Raw genomic sequence first — 21,972 nt, 5'->3', positions numbered from 1 at the left:
TTTGTAATAAATGAGCACTCACAGTTTAAGTAGAATCTTAAGGGAAAAAAAACACACAAAAAAACGCTACCTGGATCCTTATATATTTCCAAGTTATCTGTAAAAAGTTGGGATTTGGCAACTGATTAGATGTGGAGAAGAAGCTGAGAATGAAACACATGTTTCAAGCTCAGATAATTTCCACGGAGAGTATGGCTATTCACCCAGGTAGGGAATATTCAGAAGACAGACAATTTTGGTAGAAAGATTAATTTAAATTTTGGATAGTATAAGTATAAGGAGTCTTTAACATCTAGATCTCAGTTGGCAATAGTTAAAAACGTGTCTTTTCTTTTGAAATTACCTTTAAAATACATAGTGTTACCTTTAAATATATCTCAGTAAAAACAAATTTTAATCCTTTGAGGGTAAATTTGGCTTTTGGCAAACCACCAAGTCAATAAAAATCAGATCTGGTGGTTCAGGTAGATGGCCAAGTTGTGGATAGAACCAACTTTTGTCCAAAATGAATTATGAACTATAAATCATTCAAATGATTCCCAACAGTTACTGAATATCTTATGTAGGCAGTGTGAGCTGCTAAATATATATGATCTATAAACTCATGGAGATTATAAATTAGGAAAAAACAATATTAAACCAGTAAACATAAAACAATTAGAAATTGTAAAAAGTGCTAAAGGAAAAGAACAGAGTGGTATGAGAGAATAAAAGAAAAAAAATTTGATTATGAGGATTATGATCATGAAAGGGACCTTGGAAAGTTGAAAACTGGTGCCATTTTAGCTAAAAAGGACTGGAAAAGTAGGGCATTTCACATATACCATCAGTGCAACGGCCTCAAGGCAAGGGATAACTTAGGGTAGTGATCCGTGTGGTTCCTTATCTAGCTGACGATTCCCAATTCTTAAAGAATCCTGTGATAACTGACAGGGTGTCACTTCCAGGATGCCTGCAGACGGTTCTCCTTTTCTGAGTTGCCAAAAGGTGAAGACAGTTACAGATCACTTAAAAATTTAGTTTCCCATTCAAACCTACTTTCCATTTAACAGCAGCATCTGCCCCACACATGGATTCAAAATTTTAAGTATATTTGCTGTTAATGAATTGAAGAACATTGAAGAACAGCTCAGTTAAAACTACTGGCAAATGAAAATCTGTACACATGAAGCCCTACAACTGAAGATAAGAAAATCATTATGATGACATACTTGTTTCAAAAGAATACTATGAAAAGTCAAAGCACTAAGGCCTTTGGGAAAATGATGAAGCCCTAGAATACTTCTACCATAATGATTTTCTTTATAATCATGCTGGGAATGAATATTGTGAGGAAAATTGACCAAAAGAAAAAAAGAATCAGTATTTGAGTAATTTTCTGTTCATTCTAAGAAAGCATAGGAGTTGCATTATAACTTAAATCTTGTTAAATATAAGAAATCTATGTGCATAACTTTCAGTAACATATTTTAGAAATTAAATTACTCTAAAATCTTGTTTTTAACTTATTTACTAAAAAATTTCAGTCCTTGAAAGGTTTTTCATATACCGATGACTTTCAGAGGAAATAGTCCTACATTTTGAATGACAGTTCTATTTGTAAGTTCAAGTCCAGATATATTTACGTCGAGGTTAGTTACTTATTCATCATTCCCTTGCCTGTACTCTTTCCTCTACAACTGTCCCATCCAGCTGCCAGAAAGGAATAGAGTTTAGGGTTTCCATATAATTTAACCACTTAAATCATGAGCTAACTATAGTTTGTTTTGTTATTCTCAGGGAAGGAAATGACAGCCAATTAAAAATTATAAATTAGGGCCCACTGTTCAGAGCTCTTGCCTTTTTAAATACACCAAATTTAGAACCTTTTAAAATATACCTAATTTAGTCCTACATGAGTTCTTTTTCTACTGGAAACCAACTGGGCTATCCTATAGTCAAGAAGCACATTGCACTAAATTATCCCGAACCTCCAAAAGTAGTTTAGTGTTAACTAGTATTGCGTCTTTGTCCCAATAGTTTTTCATAAGACTGTTTCACTTAAAAACAGACCATATATGATCAGGGTGATTTTAGGACCTCAAACTGTAAAGCAGGAATAGGCAAGTGAAGCAGTATCCTGAAAGAGGTGGTGCCTGATCCTTAGTTTACATCATCAAAAGACTTAATTCAGTTAAATTCTAAATATGGCAAAGAGACTGACAAAAGTCACTGAAATCTAGACATTTTAAAATGTGATCAGGATGCAACCAAAATATCACTTATTTGGCACCATTAATTCCTCCAAAATCTAGATATCGAAGGAAAAACATCAAACAACATTTAATTCTTACTTCTCTAGCATCCATCACTGTCCCCACACCAACTGTTAGAGCCATAGTTGGCACCTTCGATAAATCTCCATCAAAATATTTAGCATTTGCCAAAATGGTGTCCATTGCTAGAGTTTTTAATCTTGTCCTTGATACTAAACTGGATCCTGGTTCATTGAAAGCGATGTGACCATCCGGACCAATTCCTTTCAAAAGAAATACACACACACACAAATATACATAAAGTCAATGAGGTTTCTCAAAGTTCCACATTAAGTTCAAATATACATAAAGTCAATGAGGTTTCTCAAGGTTTTAAGAGCAAAACAATAGTCATAATCACACTTATCTTGTTTTATTTGATAGCTGAATTTCTAACGCTACATTAAAATATTTGTTCCTGTACTTGATTTAACACATATTTCAGTGGTTTTCACATGCTTGGCAATGAACTAGCAGTAATATTAAGTATCTCCTTGTATTAGAATAATACTTCATAGTTTATAAAGCATTTTCACATGCATTATCTCAACAACAGATATATTTAACAATCTAGTGAGACAGATTAGGCATATGTGTTTCCCTCATCTCTCCCACCTCCTCCTAAGCTCAAAAGGAAACTGACGCTCAAGAATAATATATGACTTGTTCAAGGTAACAATTTAGTAAATACCGAGACAACTGAAATTTAAATTTTCTGATTCCTACCCAGTGGTCTCTGTAACTTGCTTGGTTCTAGTCTACATGGAGCAACTAACTACTGCACCTCGCTGTAGTACAGTTTCCTCACTTACAAAAATGTCTAGACTGGACGAGATATTATCTAGGGCAGTTTTCTTCAAATTTGTTTTACTGTAACCTCTTGTAAGAAATATATTTGACACTGCAATCTAGTACATATACACACCCATACATACACATAATTAAAACAAGAATTTCATGAAAAAATACTTACCTCTACTAGGAGCCATACAAGCACATTGGATTACATTCCATTTCATTAACAAAACATACAAAAGGGAAATAGTAAATGTGACTAACTATTGATTTCATGGCCTAATAATGACAACCACAATTTGAAAATAGTACTTTAAGGAGATCTACTGTCAGCTCTAATATTCTAGGACTGCCTCTAAAATTTAAATACAAATTCTTATTTGAATTAAATTGGAGATAAATCTTTTTATAAAATCAAGAATCATTCTATGGCACAAATGAATCAAGTTTCATATATAAGAGGTCGGACAATTAAGTTCGCAAACTCGTTCTAGAAAAAGTGCTACATACCTCTGCTGAATATCACTACAGTCACCTTTGAAGTACTCCCCTTGGGAAGTTATGCACCGATGCCAGCACCTCGTCCACCCTTCAAAGCAATTTTGGAACTCTTTGGAATGGCCATCAGAGCTGTCATCATGTTACCCTTGATGTCCTGAATGTCATCAAAATGTCTTCCTTTCAATATTTCCTTTATCTTTGGGTAAAGAAAGAAGTCACTGGGGGCCAGATCAGGTGAGTAGGGAGGGTGTTCCAATATAGTGATTTATTTACTGGCCAAAAACTCCCTCACAGGCAGTTCCATGTGAGCTGGTGCACTGTTGTGATGCAAGAGCCATGAATTGTTGAAGAAAAGTTCAGGTCGTCTAATTGTTTCATGAAGCCTTTTCAGCACTTCCAAATAGTAAACTTGGTTAACTGTCCAGTTGGTACAAATTCATAATGAATAATCTCTCTGATATCAAAAAAGGTTAGCAACATCATTGCAACAAGTTTGTGAATTTAATTGTCAGACCTTGTATATACCCTACTAGCTAGTCAGATTTCTGGCAACCTCAATCAAAAAATAAACCTACAAATTTTCTGAGTCAAAATATGTTACATTTATAATCTGTATAATTACTTTAATGATAGTTGTGTGCATTTTACTGACACTTAACATACAATTCTAACAAAATTTTCCCAGGTTACAACAAGGTGAAGTATGACAACGAGTAACCTGGTTTTGAAGGAAGGAAGAAGAAATGAAAACCTTAGGACGCAGATATACAACTACCAAAGCTCAACAATCTAGGAATTTTTAATGCGGGGGCATAAAGCCAGACTACATGTTGTTTACATGTATGGGTTGTTTCCACAATTAAGTTTGTATCTGCTTATAAGATTTGAATTATAGAAGGCATTTCTCTTTAGATTTGTAAAACTGTGGTTTCCCCTCTTAAGAATACATCTGCCCAAATATTTATGTCTCTGTGTGTATAAAGAGGAAAGGATAGAACCAGGAAAATAAAAGTTCTGGGAAAATTAGGAAGTCCTTCAGGATCAACACTAATGGTCTCATTGGTGATTTGGGTCATACAAAAGTGTACAACAAAACTGAAATTATCAGCAATGGTTAATGAGGGCAAAGGATCAATAAATTCTTTTGCTGACCATGAGTAAGTATCAAAATTTGAGCTTCCTGATATAAAATTGTATTTTTAAAATGTTCAGAATGTTTTACAAAACTTTATAAAACTTTCTGAAAAATAATCATGAAATCTAAAAACCATGGGTAATTCTTAGTCAGTCTTTAAGTTGAAACGAAGATATCAGCACTTTTATGAAACATCTGTGAAACCTCAGAGTGTAAATTATGTCTTTCTTGTGTTCCTACAGTTCTGTGGGATAGAATGTAAACTGCGTTAGAGTATGAACTCAATCTTCCTCATCACTGTACCCTCACCATTTAGAAAAACACCAGACACATCGGAGGCCCTCACTAAATAATGGCTGAATGAATGAAAGGATGGGTGCTAGTCTTTGATACGCTCATCGTTTCTCCCTGCTTCTTCTACCCGACTCTGCTCCCCTCACAACAGGGGCTACAAAAATCATAATACCCTGCCCTCTTTTTTAGGCAGGATGATGTGGTCTAGCGATAAGTACTTGTCCCAAGCTGAAACAATTAGAATTTCTCTATGGAAATTTTGAAATTTGAAGTTTGACCAGGGATACAGAAAGCAAAAAGGCATCTAGAGCTGAGGCATTAGGTGACAGCACTATAGGGAAGGGTCAATGAGTCCCTGCCTCAGAGACATGAGGTTCCCCAGTTCTTGTTTTTCGAAAGACTTTTTTTTTTGTTTCAGGTGTACAAAACAATGTAATAGAGATGTACACCCTTCACACAGTGATAACCTCCTCCCCCAATCTATTATCCCTCTGACATCGTATATAGCTGTTACAATTCCATTGACTCTATTCTCTATGCTGTACTCCACATCCTGTGACCATATACATACATATGTATGTATGTATATGGTCACATATATAAAAGTATAGTTGACAGTCATTATTATTCAGCTTCAGCTTTAGGTGTGCACTGCAGTGATCACGCATCTACACTGTCCCTGAAGTGGTCCCTAATAAGACAAGTGTCCATAGGATAACCTATAACATCTTTACAACATTATTGCTTATATTCCCCCAACTGTCTTTCGTATCCCCGGGCAATCTTGCGGTTACTGATTGTGCTTTCTAGTCCCCTCACCTTCTCCCTCATCCCCACCCCCCTCCCATCTAGTAACCCTGTTTTTCTCTGTATCTCTGAGACTGTTTCTGATTAGTTTGTACATTTATTCTATTCTTTAGATTCCACATATAAGTGAGACCATATAGTATTTGCCAAAGACAGTTTTTTTCAACTCTTCTATCTATTCTGTGAGTTACTCCAGAATCATTCCAATTAATTCACTTTTGATACCATTAGATTATTGTTACTTGTAAACCAAATCATCTAATCACATAACCAAAGAAGAGGGTTCAAGTTTCCCCACTGTCTTTTGTTTTCTTTTTAAAAACAAATTAAGATAATTTTAAAGTTAATAATACCTTTAAAGTTTATTTATAAATTCCATGTTTGTGTACTTTATTGTTGGAGTAGTCAGGGATTGCATGATATATCTCACTCTTTTTCTCAACACTTTTGTCCTCAGAGGAAGAATGAGAATTTTGGAGAGTATATTTCCTCCTTTCTCTTTTCTACTGAGGGAAGGAAACTCCTGCTCCAGTACCCAGGAGTGAGCAATGGTGGATTAATATTCTTAGACTTTTCTTATTCAACTATTTCCAATTCAGAGGGGAGGAGTAAGGAAACCCCATTTTGGCCTCAAGCCCAATCTGCAATCTCTAATACAACTTTACCTTTAATAAAGCTGATATTTTGATCCCATTTGGCTCAGTTCTTAGTGTTTTTATTAACCAAAACCCTGGAACAAAAGAAGGGTAAGTGGTAAGACCCAGATACCAAGCCTCATCTTGAAAATCCAATGATAACAAACTGAAATCAACAAAGGCAGGCATAGAATCAAATGATTCTTTCATGAGTACGCATCCAATAATAGGATATCCCAAACAGGAAAGAGTTCAAAGAAAATGCAAAGAAATAACCCTTCAGTCCCTATACGCAGAGTAATTATGTCTTTTGGATGTTAAATATAAAAATGTCAGACCCTGGATCATCACATGACTACAGTGAAGATGTTAATGGAGGAGGCAAGGAAATCCTCTTAATTTAATTTAATTTTTTTTTACAAGAGAACTACTATAGGAAACTTAAGACAAAAATTGGTTAAAAAACAAAGTACAGTTCTTTTCATTAGTAAGAGTCAGTGATAAATAATTATAATTTATGTTCCATCTGTTTCAAAGGGATAAATAAGGTGGCTTATAGTGAGGAATGCACAAAAACCTTTAGCTATAAAGAAATGAGACGTGACTTAAAGCTATGGGGAAAGAAGTAAGTTCTATTAGAAATCTTTGAGGGAAATTCAGCCTTAAGTAGTATGTTAAGCTATAGATACTTTCTGGAAAGCAGGCAAAAGGACAAACAGGAGTTTAAGAGTTCTTAGCAGTTTACTCCCCCCAGTAAATTCTATTGCCTGCATTGAGTCCCCAAGGGAATTTTCACATTGATCCTTCTGTAAGCTCAATAAATAGCAAAAAAAGTCCTCAAATAAAAAAGTAAAAAAGACACTTTTCATGCAGCCTTTTTTAATAATGAATCTCTAATAACCACATGCCTTTTTGTATAACAGCAAATGAGTGAAAATATTTCTTGATATAACTATGATAAACAATTTAGGTATATTGCAGAAATTCTACTTGATTGTCGTATGGAATTTAGAAAATCTAAAGACTGCATGGGTAGAGCAATACTTAAGCGTTCTCAAAGACCTATTACCTTAGCCCTGATACTGGCAGGTGCAAGTGGAAATTATCTCAGAATGGACAAAAGTGGAGTGCAAATGTTTTCCAAGAATACTGAGGCGATATCAACAAATTTTATTTAAAATGTAAACAACTTTCTATTTTGAAAAGCAAAATAGTTTTAACTTGGATTCTTGCTCAGAGAAAAACCAACCCATCTACACAAGCAACTAACTGATGCTGGTTCTGCTAGTCAGAGATAAATATTTCATTAGGAAAAAAATCTCAGTTTTTCTGGATACCCTTAGAGGTAATTCAATAAAAAAGCAGGATATTCAATAAATTAAGGAACAATTATTTCAGCATCTACAGTTCAGAGAGAAAGATAAGACTGAAATAACACTTCATGGAGTACCAACTACATACCAACCACTGTGTAAAACACGCATGTTTTACCACGGTTAATGCTCACACATTTTGGAATGGTTAACATTAATCCTGTTTTACAAATGACTTAATTATGCTGAGCCTCAATAAACTTCCTAAGATCAAACAGATAGTAAGTGGCCAAAACAGGATGCAAATTTATGTCTGATTCTAAAATCCAATTTTTCCCAAGGGCAACCAACTGCCTCAAGCATACTTGGCCACCTCAACCATAAATTAACTTCACACAGCTCTATTGAAGATCTAATTCATGTAATTTTCAGCAGACTTCAAATAAATTAATTGTAAGATATATCCAGAGAACTTAATGTTAATTTAGAGCTTTAGTATTTTTAATTGAATACTAAAGAATTTGCCAAAAACAATTTTGGTTTCAGTTTAGTTGATGTTATTCTGATGTTACCATACTATTCTGATAGTGATGAATTAGCTGTCTCATATGCTTCATACTGATGACAGAAAACTATGTTGTCATTAGAAAGGAAGAAACTCTTCTACTATTTTCAGTAATTTCACACACACACACACACACACACACACACACACAACAAATATACATAAATTGCAAGTGGAATTTAGTCAACTCAACATTTACTCACTTTGGAGTTAATTAACATAATTATACAGCTTAATTCTTATTAGTTAAAGGCTGTTGATAAATAAAACCTTACATTATTCTTAACTGATTTCTTAGTGAGATTAAGCCATTTAAGTGACCAAAGAGAAATACTAAAACCCACCTGTTCCACATGTGAACTTTTAGAGATTTGACTCTGTAATTTGATAAGAAAGCTGGGTTGGAGTTTTAAAGAAATAGTACAAGGATAAGCGTATCATTTAGGAAAAGAAGCACATCACTTGTAAGATGCAGTAAACTGTCAATTCTAAAAAGATGAGTAGAAGAATTTGGCAGGGATTGGGACCTATTTCTCAAGATATCATTTAAACAATTCCAACTTGCAAACTTCAATTATTTTTTGATGAAAATAAAGTAAAAGATCAGTAGCTAAATAAATGGGTATTACAGATAGTCATACGTGTTCTTTACATTACACAATAGTAAGATTGTTTTTTAATTCAAAGCACCTTATCTAAATATTAACAAACGATTAATGACAAATGTTTTACATACCTCCAACAAAAAGATCAATTCCTCCAGCTTCTTTTATTTTCTTTTCAAATGCGTCACATTCTGCCTGTAAATCTGCAGCATTCCCATCAAGGATATGAGCATTATTAGGATCTATATCAATATGCTTAAAAAAGTTATTCCACATATAAGAATGGTAACTTTCAGGATGATTTCTGGGAAGTCCTAAAGTTAATAAATAAAAAAGTAATAATTTCCAGAAATTAAAATTTACTTTTTTGATTAAGCCATAAACGTTACTTAAAATATAAAACCTTTCTATATCATATTCAATTTAAATGCAATTTTATGTGGGATATATGCTTATTACATGCCAGGCATTATTGTAACCACTGTATATGTATATATTAACTCAATTAATTTGTACAACATCTATGGAAATACTATTATCATTCCCATTTTATAGATGAACAGAAGCATGGAAAAATGAAGTATCTTTCCTAAAGTCACACAGCTCACAGAGGGGCTGGAATTCAAACAGAGAAGTCTAGTTCATGTGCATTTAGTCTCTCTACTCCACTTCTCAAACACACAGAATTGTAATCAATGGAACTGATCTATGTGTTAAGCTCAACATGAATTAATAAACCATATAAATGAAATGCTGGGCCATCTTCCTCCTGTATTCTGCATATATGCTGGAAAGTATTTTGAATCACAACAGTTCTTTTGCTATCACTTAGGCTACCATTAAAAATGTATTATTATGTTTAAATTTGAACACAGCTCATATGCCTCAAAGATCTTTCTAGATAAGCAAGTTAAATATCAATCAATTATAAAAGCTTTACATCTACAAATATAGCCTTATACTTTACTTTATTGCTCCACAAGACTGGTTTTAACTATGCCTTAAGGAAAAATGAAAAAAAGAGAATGAGAAACGTGAACAGATTAGATCAAAGTTACAAGACTGGTAAGTTGCAGAGCCCAAGATGAAGTAGATCTTCTGATTTCTAATCCCATATTCCTTTTATTATATTTTGTGCTGTCATCACAAAAATGTCATTTTTTTAAATATAAACTCCCAACCTCATTACAAGGCTGTACATTATACTCTAGAAATATATTCATATTATATTCAAAACATAATTTAAAATACCTTACATATTCTCAAAATATATTCATTTTATTTAAAATATATAACAGATCCAAGTAATATATTCAAATAATACAGCTTACCTACATATTCATCCATGTTAAACGTCTTCACATATTTAAAAGAAATGTCTCCATTCTTGTGATACTCTATTAGTTTTTTATAACATCCTAAAGGTGTACTCCCTAAAATAGATAAAAATTACATTTTCTAACATAACTTAAAAGCCTAATTTTAAAAAGGTTTATGTTAACTTTATTCTGTTCTTGATATTCTATATTTCTAATTTATTAAGCAATTATTAATTTAAATATGTATTCAATTAACAAATATGTTGAATTAGTCTCTTTTCAAGCTACTTTGCAATTTTAGTAAACTAGAATTTGCTGATAAAGCTGGAAACCTGTCACTAGAAATTTTAGTTCAGAAAATTTTTCGTAAGTTGTCAGTTATTTGGAATTGATGTTGTACATTCCAAGATTAGAAACTTTTAGAGAACAGATTTGAATTAAAAAACATCCACCTTTTGAAGAAAAAACTTAGAGGATTTGTAGCATAAATGATACATAAATGGTTCAAATGGTGACCATGTATTAATATCAAAAGGGAAACCAACGCTAAATTTTAATAGTCCCTGCTTTCAAAACAGACTCTGAAACTGGCAAGGATTAAGTAAGGAACCTTAGCCTTAAGATTTTAACTGGAGCTCCTATTTCTCATTTTCTGTTATCTTCAGCATGTATCAGTTAAAATGTAAAATGACTTCTAGGAAAGGGACCTTGGCTTTGGGTACTTCACCTGAGTTCCTGATTTACTTGTTTTATAAATGTAACTCTTTTACATGTTTTATAAAATTTAAAGATGTCTGATACTGCCTCATGATATGGCACAATAGAGAAAAATGAATTTAGCCACTTGAGGATGGCCTCCCTTTGTTTTCTGAATTTGCTATCATTTTTCATTTTAACTACAACTGAAGGCTAGATTCGTAACATAACCGTAACATAACCGTAACCTAGCATTCTATCAGCAGACAACCTGGTCCTTCCAATCCTGGCTGGAGTGTTGATTCCGAGTCCACCCACTATCACAAAACAAAACATCTGCAGACAAATTTCTACTCAAGTGGCAGGCAGAAGCATGACAGAACTAAACAGTCTCTGGCAAAATAAACACACACACACACACACACACACACACACACACACACACAGACATTCCAGAGTAGTAAAAAAACTGTCTGTCGTTTGAGATGATAGGAAAACAGAAGTGGCTATAAATAATAAATATAGACAAGTTCAGAGAACAGAAGACTAATAGATTTTCTTAAAGTTAAGCATATGTATTGTTTTAAAATGCAATTAATAATTTAAAATTATGTGGTCAAATTTTATAATTCCTTCTCAAAGAACTATAGCCCACTAACATGAAACCTGGCTAAAAGACGGATAAATATGCTTTTCCTTCTTCCTTTTAGAAGCATAAATATTCTGTCTTTTAGTGTCCAGCGTATAGTTACAGGATTCCTTCCTTAAAGATATATGAATAAAAAAGTGAGAAGATGTTACAATGGTGATGACAAAAAACACTTTTATTATTCATTTTCTACTTTTTAATCAAAGTGGCTGAGAAAAAAATGAAAGATATTGTATAAGGTGTACTGATTTTAAAAACTTCATTTTAGTATTTGCTTTGCAATACTCTTTTATTAACATAACTAACATTTAGCAAGTGCTTACTATGATTCAGATAAAACAAAGGTTAAGACTTTCTATTCTAGAAGAACTCACAAGATGGGGACAGGCAAGTACAAAATAACCGTAACATAAGGAAAACTGTTATAAATAACCTATTAGAAGTCTGGAGAACTATAGTGAATCAAAAATAGTCTTGCTTGTTGGAAGGATCAAAGAAGATGGCATTTCAACTGAGTCTTGAAGGAGTAGAATTCCTGCAGTCAAGATGGGTAAGTTGTAGTTGAGAATAGAAAAAAAGATGGCGAAAGAGGTTCAGAGATGACACGTGTATGCCTACCATGTGCTAGATGCTACGCTAGTATTTTCATACATTAGCTCATGTAAATCTCACAACCTTGGGAAGTTGGCATTATCTTTTCCATTATGAAGATGGAAGAATTGGGTCAAAAAGATTTAAAAAGTTGCTAAATACCACATGGCAGTGAAGCCAGGGATGCAAGAGATTCTGTCTGGTTCCAGAGCTCATAGAGTTTTCATTATGTAACACGTTAGCAACATGAATGAAAGGAAAGCCAGCAAGTTCAGGCCTATTCTTTGAACTGAAAGCAGACTAGTATGTCTATCATGATTCAGTGTTCGGGAATGGTGGGAATGAGTCAGGGAGGTAGGTCAGGCCCGCAGCATGCAGGCCCTTAAATGTCAAGCTGGTTCAGCTCACTTCAATATTTACCGAACAGATATTCCTCAGAAATTGTGCGTGGTGGGGGGATAACTACAACAAAGCATATTACTTGCAGTTACAGAAACGTATGCTCAAATTTCAAAAGCATGGACGGGTGGGGCACGATTAACACTGTTAATGGTCAATGAAGGAGGAAAGGAGAAAACATCAACAAAGGTTTTCCAGAGATAGACCCTTGGCAAGTGTATTAGTAGGCAGTTACACAATCCAGAACCAAGAAAGTTATATATTTAAATACACAAAAACATGTTTAGCACTGCTGGCATTTATGACTCTGAAGCCCTTTCACCCCACACTCGAATTACTATTTCTATGTCATAATCAAGACAGAGTGATTAAGTCAGCTAGCCTGAACGTAGCCCAGGTTATCAGTATGCAACCTAATACAGAGGCCACTGAGGCTCACATATCAGAACTGTGGTCGCTGAGGAAGCCCAGTACTAGTGTGAACAATTTGTAAAAATCCCTCTTTTCCATTATCATCAAGATCTACTACACTGGACCAAAAAAATAAAAAGCAAAACGACAAACAAAAAAATCAACTTGGTGAGCTAAAAAGTGGACATTCTGCAAGTGGAAAAACATTATGATTGTTACTTTTTATGTAGTTGGCATGCATGGGTGGAGGAGCAGGAGAAAATGCTGTTTAAATAAAACACACTTGCAGGAACTTTATTTACAGTATACACGAGACTTGCCCAGACACTCCTACTTGAGCCTCAAAACAGAGTGTAAGCTATTACTATCCTTATAGCTTACGTAAGGAAACCAAAGCTTAGGGATGTAAAACAAATGTCTTACAGTAACCAAGAAAGTAGCCGCTCTAATTCCAGGTTCAATACTATTCTGTGGAAGTCCATGATATCAAATAAAATGCCGTAACATCAATGACACCACTTGGTTATTTTTTTAAGAAAAACCTTAACAGAGAACTAACCAATAAAATATGTAATTAATGCTCATGTTTATTCTGCCATGAAGACACACCTCTGAAATTTTTCACTTATAATACTTCTAATAATGGAAAGAAAATAAATGCAGAAATAGCAAAGGGTTACTATGGGAACATGAGGCCGCTAAGGTGAAATCAAGAGGCAACAGCACATACTCTAGATATCTCTTAATGATTGTAAGGTGAATCTACCACTAAAAAATTATATAAATAAAGTGACACCTCCCCCAAAAACAAGCAAACCACTACTAGAAAAAGGTACAAAAAATACTATGACCATCACTTAAGTTAGGGTATTTCCTTTTGCATTTTGGAGTGATAGGTGAACTAGAATTTAAACAAATAGTAACAAACTGTGGATACTATATATATGTTTAAGTATATACACACATATATGTATATTATTTATTTCTGGCTTTATATGCTAATATGTTCAATCAGTAATATGGCAAGAAATAAACGGAAAACATTTTAGTAAAGGAAACTCTTCAACCCCATAATCTTCAGTGACTAAAATGGGAAAGAAATGGTATATTATTACCTGTTGGTAAACCCAGTGTAAAATATCTGTCCTGTCCAGGTTTGAACTGAATGATGCGATTACAGATGTATTTGGCTGCCCATTCACTAGCCAAGTCATAGTTATCAAGAATTACAAGCCTCATTATGGTGATGCACAGCTTCCAGGGCAAGAAGTTCAAACCTGGGAAAATTCCATTGTAGAACACTTTAAGTAATCTATAAACCCGTAAGTAGAAGTGTAATACACTGATGATTTGAAAAAGGACATTACTTAAGAAAGACATGCATGTATACAAATACAATCTGCACTTTTAAAATAGCAGTAACAGCTGTTCTCTTTTGAACAGAACTTGGGTTCCAGGGAGTGGGCTAGGTCATTTAAGTACATACAGTAATCATTACAACAATCTTCAGAAGTAAATACAATGCCAGGTTTAAGATGAGGATAGGGACACACACAATTTGAGATCACACAGTAACTAAGTGACAAAGCCAGAATTCATATCAAGGCAAATTTAATATAGAGACACCACACTGGACTGTCTCTACAAGGATACTGTATAAAACAACAAAAAACAAACCTAACGGCAAACAGAGCAGTACTCATTTCTTCATTACAAGTTAATGATAGTAATGATTACTCACCAACTTTTGGGTTTCTTACTAAAATCCAGAATTCTCCCTATAATGTAATAACCAAACCTGTTTTTTATAAAAATGGTACCTGCAGTTTTAAAAAAATTTCAATCAATATAAAAAGGTACAAAGAAGTAAAAAAACAAAAAACAAAAACAGGTGGCTGCTGCTGCCCGTGGGGCTCCTGCGGCTGCCACCGTGCAGGTGCACAGGGGCAAAGCACCGTTTGGGGGCCGCGCCCAGGGCAGGCCGGCACTCCTGCTGCCATCCTCCGGTCCGCAGGGCGCGTGGGTACCATTATCATGTCGTTGAGGCAACGCCTGGCCTCAGCCTGCCCCAGCTGGCTGGCCTCCGCAGAAGCCGCAGAAAGTGGCCTGCTGCCAGCGGATGGGCTGGGTGGAAGCCCAGCTGAGGGAGGATGAGGAGGTGGCACCCCTTTCCAGAGACTGTCAGCGTGGAGAGTGGCAACCAGAGGCGTGTGGAGGCCCCCGGACTCCCGGGAGCTACCGTAATGTGTCCCGCCAAGCTGGGCGGTGGTGCCCCCTACGGCGCGCGGAACCCGCGACTGCGCCGAGCTGGGCTTTGCGGCGGCAGGCGCCGGCGCCACAACTCGCTGACCCCGACAGACCAGGAGGGCGAGCTGACCACGTGAGCAACTGGACGCTCTACTACCTGGTCTGCTTCGGCACGGGGTTGGGCAATGAACTTTTTTATATCCTGTTCTTCCCTTTCTGGGTTTGATATCTGGACGCCCCGTGGGCCGCAGGCTCGTGGTCATCTGGGTAGTGGTCCTGTACCTGGGCCCGCGCACCAAGGACATCATCCGCTGGCCGCCGCCCGCCTCGCCGACCGTGGTCAAGTTGAAGGTCTTCTACAACTCCGCGTAGAGCACCCCCTCTACCCATGCCATGTCCCGCACCGCCATCCCCATTTCCGTGGTCCTCCTCACCTACAGCCGCTGGCAGGTAAGGTGACCTCTCCTCACCTGAGGGAGTCAAACAACTCGAGTTCTCTTTGCTCTCCTCGGTTATTTTAATTTGGCCGTTTCCCTCCCAAACTTCTCTTTCCCCAGGTTTTCACAAGTGTCAAGCAAACAGGCCCTTTCTAGGTTTTAAAAAAATTCAATGATGGGAGCAACCCAGAGACTTAACCGTCAAAATATATTTTAATAGTAATAATGTCTTTCTTAAAACCCAAAGGGAAAATTGTTAAGTAATATATTATCATTGGGCATTGGTTGAGTTTTTAAACTTAAGTTTTAGTTTTTGTGATGCACAGAATATAATTGTGATTAATTTTAATGTCCTTATAACGAATTGTTAGGTAACGGAGATTCACTTTCATCACAGTATATGGTGCCTTCTTCCAAACTAATTGTTCCAGGAGTAGGTAAGGTTATTAGCTTTACTCTGAGACAATGTTTATAAAACACTAGTATAATACCAAAACGAACACAGTCAGTCCAGGCAATGAAGTAATGAATTTTAAAGGAAAGCCACCCTTTATGGAAATTAATGGAGAATAGCCTGAGTTCTCTTTTTAAGAGGTATGTGGTTGCTAATTTGCTGATAGATGCAAAGTTTACCTTCTGGATTACTGATCTGTAGTATCAGCTGTTGAGCTACAGTATATTGTGTTATGTTTAAAAATACTTGGTTTTATTCTTAATATTAGAGTTCTTGATCAGATTAGTGGGTTTGTAAAAATGGCAAGCAAGACAGCTAGGGTCAGTCTGCCAATTTGGGATGAGTTTTTAATGGTAAATGCTTTGGATTTTGCCTACTTCTTTTGGCCTCCCAGTTTTTCATGGTCCATAGATTAAGTTTAAAAACTAATTCTTTCTTAAAGAAGCAAAATGTATTCTTAGACTGCTGTCTTGTTTTATCTGTCTTTTGAATTGTAAGATTTGTTCATCTTGAAGACCAGTCCCTTAATTTAAGAATAAAGATAATACTTATGGAGGAAAAAAAAATTTTAAAAAGGCCCAAATTCTACTACTCATAAATAATTCCCATTATTAGGCATACATCATTCCATACATCTAATGAACTGTATAGAAATATGTTTTTTAATAGAAAGTATAACATTTAATTAGTCCTGAATTCAACAAAAGAAAAAGAAAATAGTGAACTAAAGAAACAACTGATCTTCGGGGAAGAAAATTTCTTCACAAAAAGGGATTTTAGTTCCTAAAAGAGTACTCTACGGTTAAGGAAAAATATTATACAAATATTAAGAGATCAGAGTCATTTAGAAACTATGACTCCATTTTAGGCAACGTGGACTGACCTATCATGAAAGGAGAAAATTTCATGCTTACACTTGCTGACATCCCCTGATTTCTGTAAGGTGTATTATTTTTATATTGTCAAGATTTATAACATTTACACTTTTATAACATTTACATTTATAACATTTATATAACATAAATAGCAGACTTTAATTCTTAGTTTTATATTTCCACAATTCCTAGATTTTAATTTAGTTTAATATTTAAATAGCTCTGTCACCCAAACCAATTCTTTCACAACTGGCTTCACTTATTACTGTATGTACAGTCTGTACCCACACACTTTACATACAGTAATGAGTCAAACTCTTTAAATTAACAGGAGTAGGCCTTATTACAGTGAATACATGGAATCTAAATGGATCTCAAGAAATTTGGCATAACAAAGTCATGCTCACCATGATCTAGAATTCTGGCTTAGTAACAAGAGATAAATAGCATTTTTGTGTTAAAAATACAGATTCCCAGATCCCTCTCTCTAGACGGTATTTCTGAAATGGGGTCCAGGAAATCTGCACTTTTACAAATATCACAGGTGATTTTTACTATGAGGTTAGACATAGAAAAGAACAGTATACAAGGTGACTTCGTTGGAAAGAGGTTTAAGTCTGTCTCTCAGCTCAGGTACAGGCAACTTTTCTTTTCTTTTTTTTCTTTTTTTTTTAACTCTTTGGAATGCTCAGAGTTCCCTCCCAGAAGTCCCAAATGAATCACCTCACCCAGAGTAAAGTAGAATGATTTTGACACATTTATTCAGATTTAAAAAATGTGTTTTTGTCAGTCCTCAGAGATCCAAACTCCTGTGGTCCTGGCAGATAGCACAACCAGAAAGCACTCAAAGAAATGACACAGCACCATATCCTCCCTCATCTTCTTCAGGTGCTGATTCATTTTGAATGTGCATCACTTGGAGAAAGGGCTGCGGAACACAAATCTCAGAACTTCAGAGCGGATGGGAACTTATACCTAACTTAGGTTACACAGCTAAGTCCAGAATCCATACTAGAATCTAGCCTCCCAGAAGCCCTGCGCGGGGCTTTTTCCCTACACCACACTACCCCCGGTCTCTGAAGCCCCGACCGGGAAGGGGGCGTGTGGGGCAGGGATACCGGATCCCGACGAAGGGAGAGAAGCAGCAGAGAGGGCGAGGGCTGCAACCCCCCGGCTCCACGGAGAGCCTGCTGGGCCCAGCCACTCCACAAACTATAACGAAAACAAGTGAGGATGACACGAATTTTTAACGAGTGTCGGGAGAAAGCCGATAATGAGGGACCCGGGAAGACCCCTCCCGGAGGCCCAATTCCGCAGAGGACCACCAGCCAAGTTTAATGCCCGCCCCCCGCATCTAGGATCCCAATCCGCCCCGGGTTCCTCTTCCCCATCTCGGTACACAGATCAGCCGGGTCCCCCACCAGGACTCCCCTTCTGGGCCCAAACCCCCGGACTCACCCGCCGATCCAACTGCTCTTCCGAAGCTCAACAGCGCGAACTACCAACGCCCAGCAAATCCGGAACGACCCCGGCTGGCGCGTGGAGCGCTAAACCCAAAGACCCGGATGCAAACCGAGGCGCCGAAGGGAGGCGGCGAGGCCCGCTGGTGATGCGCATGCGCTTACCTCTGGCTCGCTGGAGATGCTGCAGAGATCTGTGAGTTCCCTGAGGCAGGATGCCTTTCCTACAAGGGAATTTCCAGTTTCTGGGCCATCGCTTTGCTGCTACTCTTTTTTCATATCTCAGAGGTTAAACTGAGGTAGATTCTTTGGGTTTATGAAATTTAAAATGTAGGACTACAATGCTCATATATAAGCATACCTTCTTTTGTTCCCCATAATGGCAATAGTTCTGCTCTCTACCCCAAGCAATTGAATTGTCTACTTTGCAAACACAATGACAGCTAAGCACCTTTTATTAATAAACTCATCAAACAAAGTTAAGTTTGTTAAGTGGTGCAGAAAGGCAAAGGGAAACCTTGGAGCAGCTCAGTTTGAACAAACCTAGGAGATTTAAACAGGATATGGATTGTGCAAAATGATTCTGGAAAAAGGGTAGAAGAAACAGAATCACAGATCTTTGTTCAGAAGGGGAAAGGAAGGAAGGAAGTAGGGTTGGGAAAGTGAAAGCAGCAATCAAGTGAAGGATTGTGTGGCCTCATTATGTCCAATTAGGAACAATGTTTAGAGTTCTGTTAGGAACCATACAATCTGTCACTAGCATGGAGTGACAGGCCACTCAAGGTCCTGTTTCCTTGGACACTACCAAGTTAAGATTAATGTGAAAAGTAGTGTCCTCAAACTCCTTATCTATGAGTATTGTGCTACACTTGGGTTGCGTATCCAGCCAGCTTCTCTGGGTCAAATGATCCCCCAGATTTACATTCTTTAGCCAAGAGTAGTGTGCTCCATTCTCAATGATATGACTTCAAACAGCAAAGTTTCTCATTAACTGATATTACAGGCCAAGGTTTCTTAGCATTATAGCCTTGAGTTAGTTTACAAAAGTAGTTTTTAACACCTTCCCAGTACTGTAATGTATCATCTAACAAAAATCTATTGTGCATCTACTGTGGTCAAAAAGACTTACAAGTAATAAAAGGAGCTTTGTAGGGAATATTATCGGAGCATAATGCGATATTTATGAAATGTATTCTTCCTCAGTGGGTTTGCTTCTTTATGAGTTTCTGACACTAGCAAAGTAAGTTCTGCTTCTGCTGTAGGTACTGACTATTGTTAATTCTGCTTTGATTACACTTTATTATGTCTTGTCTGCCTTTTCTCTAAGTTGGTGTTTCTCCTGCAATCCATATGCCATGCCTTTGTACCAAGATTAAAGCAAGTAGTTACTGCAATCAAAAGCAAAATATTGAATATTAAACAGAAAAATTGTTTTCAAGAAGGGCAGGGACATGTAAGCTGAGTTATTCATTTGTCCATTCAGTAAACATTTACTGAGACCCTGGTATGTACCTGACACCAATATGAGTAAAACAGAAACACAATCTTTACTCTTAGTGAACTAACAATTTTGTGGGGTTACACACATCACCCAATAAATCCTAATAAGGCACAGTAGTCTCAGTCATGAGACTCTAAATGAGATATTCTTTTATGTTTGGGGACGACCTGAGTATAAGAAGGTAGGAAGGACCTGTGTCATCATCTCCAAATAGAGCCCCAAGGAATGGCAAGACTAATAGGTCCCTGAACAGAGGTTTTGGATGAAGTGTTTCATAGAAAAAATTTAACAGGCTGTCACTCAAGGAAGGTGACAGACTTACAGTAGCATAGGAGAACTAGAGTATTGGTGGCTTTGTAGGTGACAGGAAAATATGCCTGATGACAGCCCTGATCTACTACAGGTCATAGAAGCATCAGACAGCAGTCATACCCTGTGATCCTGAGTAGCTGACATAGAGCTGCAGTTAATTGACCCACAGCCTGAAACAGAGTTTCAGTCAATATATATCATACAAATGGAGGACAATGGACAAAGGATGTTTCAGCAGATACCGCGTTTCCCCAAAAATAAGACCAGGTCTTATATTAATTTTTGCTCCAAAAGACGCATTAGGGCTTATGTTCAGTGGATGTCATCCTGAAAAATCATGCTAGGGCTTATTTTCCGGTTAGGTCTTATTTTCGGGGAAACACAGTACCGATGGGATACTCGTATATGCTTATGACTAAAAAACACAGAAAAAGATACCTATCTATTGCAGTGGATGTCAGAGAAGAGAAAAGGACCCCCAAACAGATGTCTTTGCTGATGTAGACACCAATAGCCTCCTCAACTTAGATATCATCCTGAGTTGAAGGACAGGAAGTGGGATACACAGAAACAACAGAATTTATACTTGAAATGACTAAGAAAACAATAAACAATTAAATGAAACTGCAAACAACTGATTTAAGTTTCCTGCTCTCATGAGAATGGGACTTGAGGGAAATATTTAAGTAAAAACAAAAAAGTTATATTAAAGATGTATATTAGATAGATATATTACCAAAAACCAAGGAATAGCACATTAGAATTTATGGCCTATGAAATTTCTATATACCACAAAACGTTTCAGCAGGGTATACCATGATCAGATTTGTATGTAAAACAAAAATCACCCTGTATGCCTGTGAAGAACAGATTGAAGTTTGATCAGTAGATCAGGGTTAGCTGGATTTTGCCAGAAAGAGAATACAGAAGAGAAAACCCAGGAAATAGCTTGCACAAAGGTATGCAGGAAAGAAAATAAAAGATATGTGTGTGTGTGTGTGTGTGTGTGTGTGTGTGTGTGTGTATGGAATTCTGAATTACTCCCAGGTGGCTAAGAGTAGGATGTATTTCAAAACCTAGCAGAAATTGGATCTGAAAAGAGAGATCGAGATGAAATGAAGTACCTTATAGGGTATGAGTAGAAGTTAGACTTTATATTGTAGACAATGAGCAGCCACTTAAGCTTTATGAATGCCATAAGAGACTAACAGATTGTGTTTTAGAACGAAGGAAGTAGAATGGGTACGGATTGTATTATAGCAGCAAAAATCCAGACATGCTAGTCTCATTTTATATTTTCCCTGCCCCAGCCCTAGTATCAGGCATTACCTTAATAGCTGTTAGTTTTTTGTTTGTTTTTTTATATCAAAAATGGATGTTATATATCAAACACTCCCTGCATCTATAGAAATGATGGTATGATATTTAATCTTAGTCTGTTGATGAATTATAGTGATTAATTTTCAAATGTTAAATATATCTTGCATTGCTGAGATAAGCCTGTCTTGGGCATGGTTTTTCTTGATCATAGTCATGGTCTTTCAGCCAGAAGAAACTGAACATTTACCTATAAAATTTTTGACAAATGCCCCTTTCCCCCTGGGTGTGGCTTTAGCACTAGGTGGGAGTTCTGAATTGGACAAAATGGCTTCTTCCAAGATTCTTCTAACTTAGAGT

At 36.5% G+C, this 21,972-nt stretch overlaps 1 protein-coding gene across 3 annotated transcripts in view; it reads right to left on the bottom strand.

Annotated features, from left to right (window-relative positions):
* The window catches only part of GNPDA2 (glucosamine-6-phosphate deaminase 2), a 30,233-nt gene extending 11,621 nt beyond the window's left edge, over window positions 1-18,612 (bottom strand). The window contains exons 1-5 of one of the 3 annotated variants that reach the window (XM_033105813.1): window positions 18,481-18,612; window positions 14,125-14,286; window positions 10,276-10,377; window positions 9,076-9,258; window positions 2,334-2,518 (exon numbers count right to left, since the gene is read on the bottom strand). In XM_033105813.1, the coding sequence (XP_032961704.1) occupies window positions 2,334-2,518; window positions 9,076-9,258; window positions 10,276-10,377; window positions 14,125-14,248 (594 nt within the window). In that variant the 5' untranslated portion in view covers window positions 14,249-14,286; window positions 18,481-18,612. The remainder of the gene's footprint in view (window positions 1-2,333; window positions 2,519-9,075; window positions 9,259-10,275; window positions 10,378-14,124; window positions 14,287-18,480) is intronic. The other 2 variants (XM_033105815.1, XM_033105816.1) reach the window with 2 other exon arrangements.
* Between the last annotated feature and the right edge of the window lie 3,360 nt (window positions 18,613-21,972).

Source organism: Rhinolophus ferrumequinum, chromosome 5 (genome assembly GCF_004115265.2).
Source record: "Rhinolophus ferrumequinum isolate MPI-CBG mRhiFer1 chromosome 5, mRhiFer1_v1.p, whole genome shotgun sequence".
Taxonomy (NCBI): domain Eukaryota; kingdom Metazoa; phylum Chordata; class Mammalia; order Chiroptera; family Rhinolophidae; genus Rhinolophus; species Rhinolophus ferrumequinum.
The sequence above is the reverse complement of the archived record's forward strand: the minus strand, read 5'-3'. Positions and strand labels throughout refer to the sequence as shown.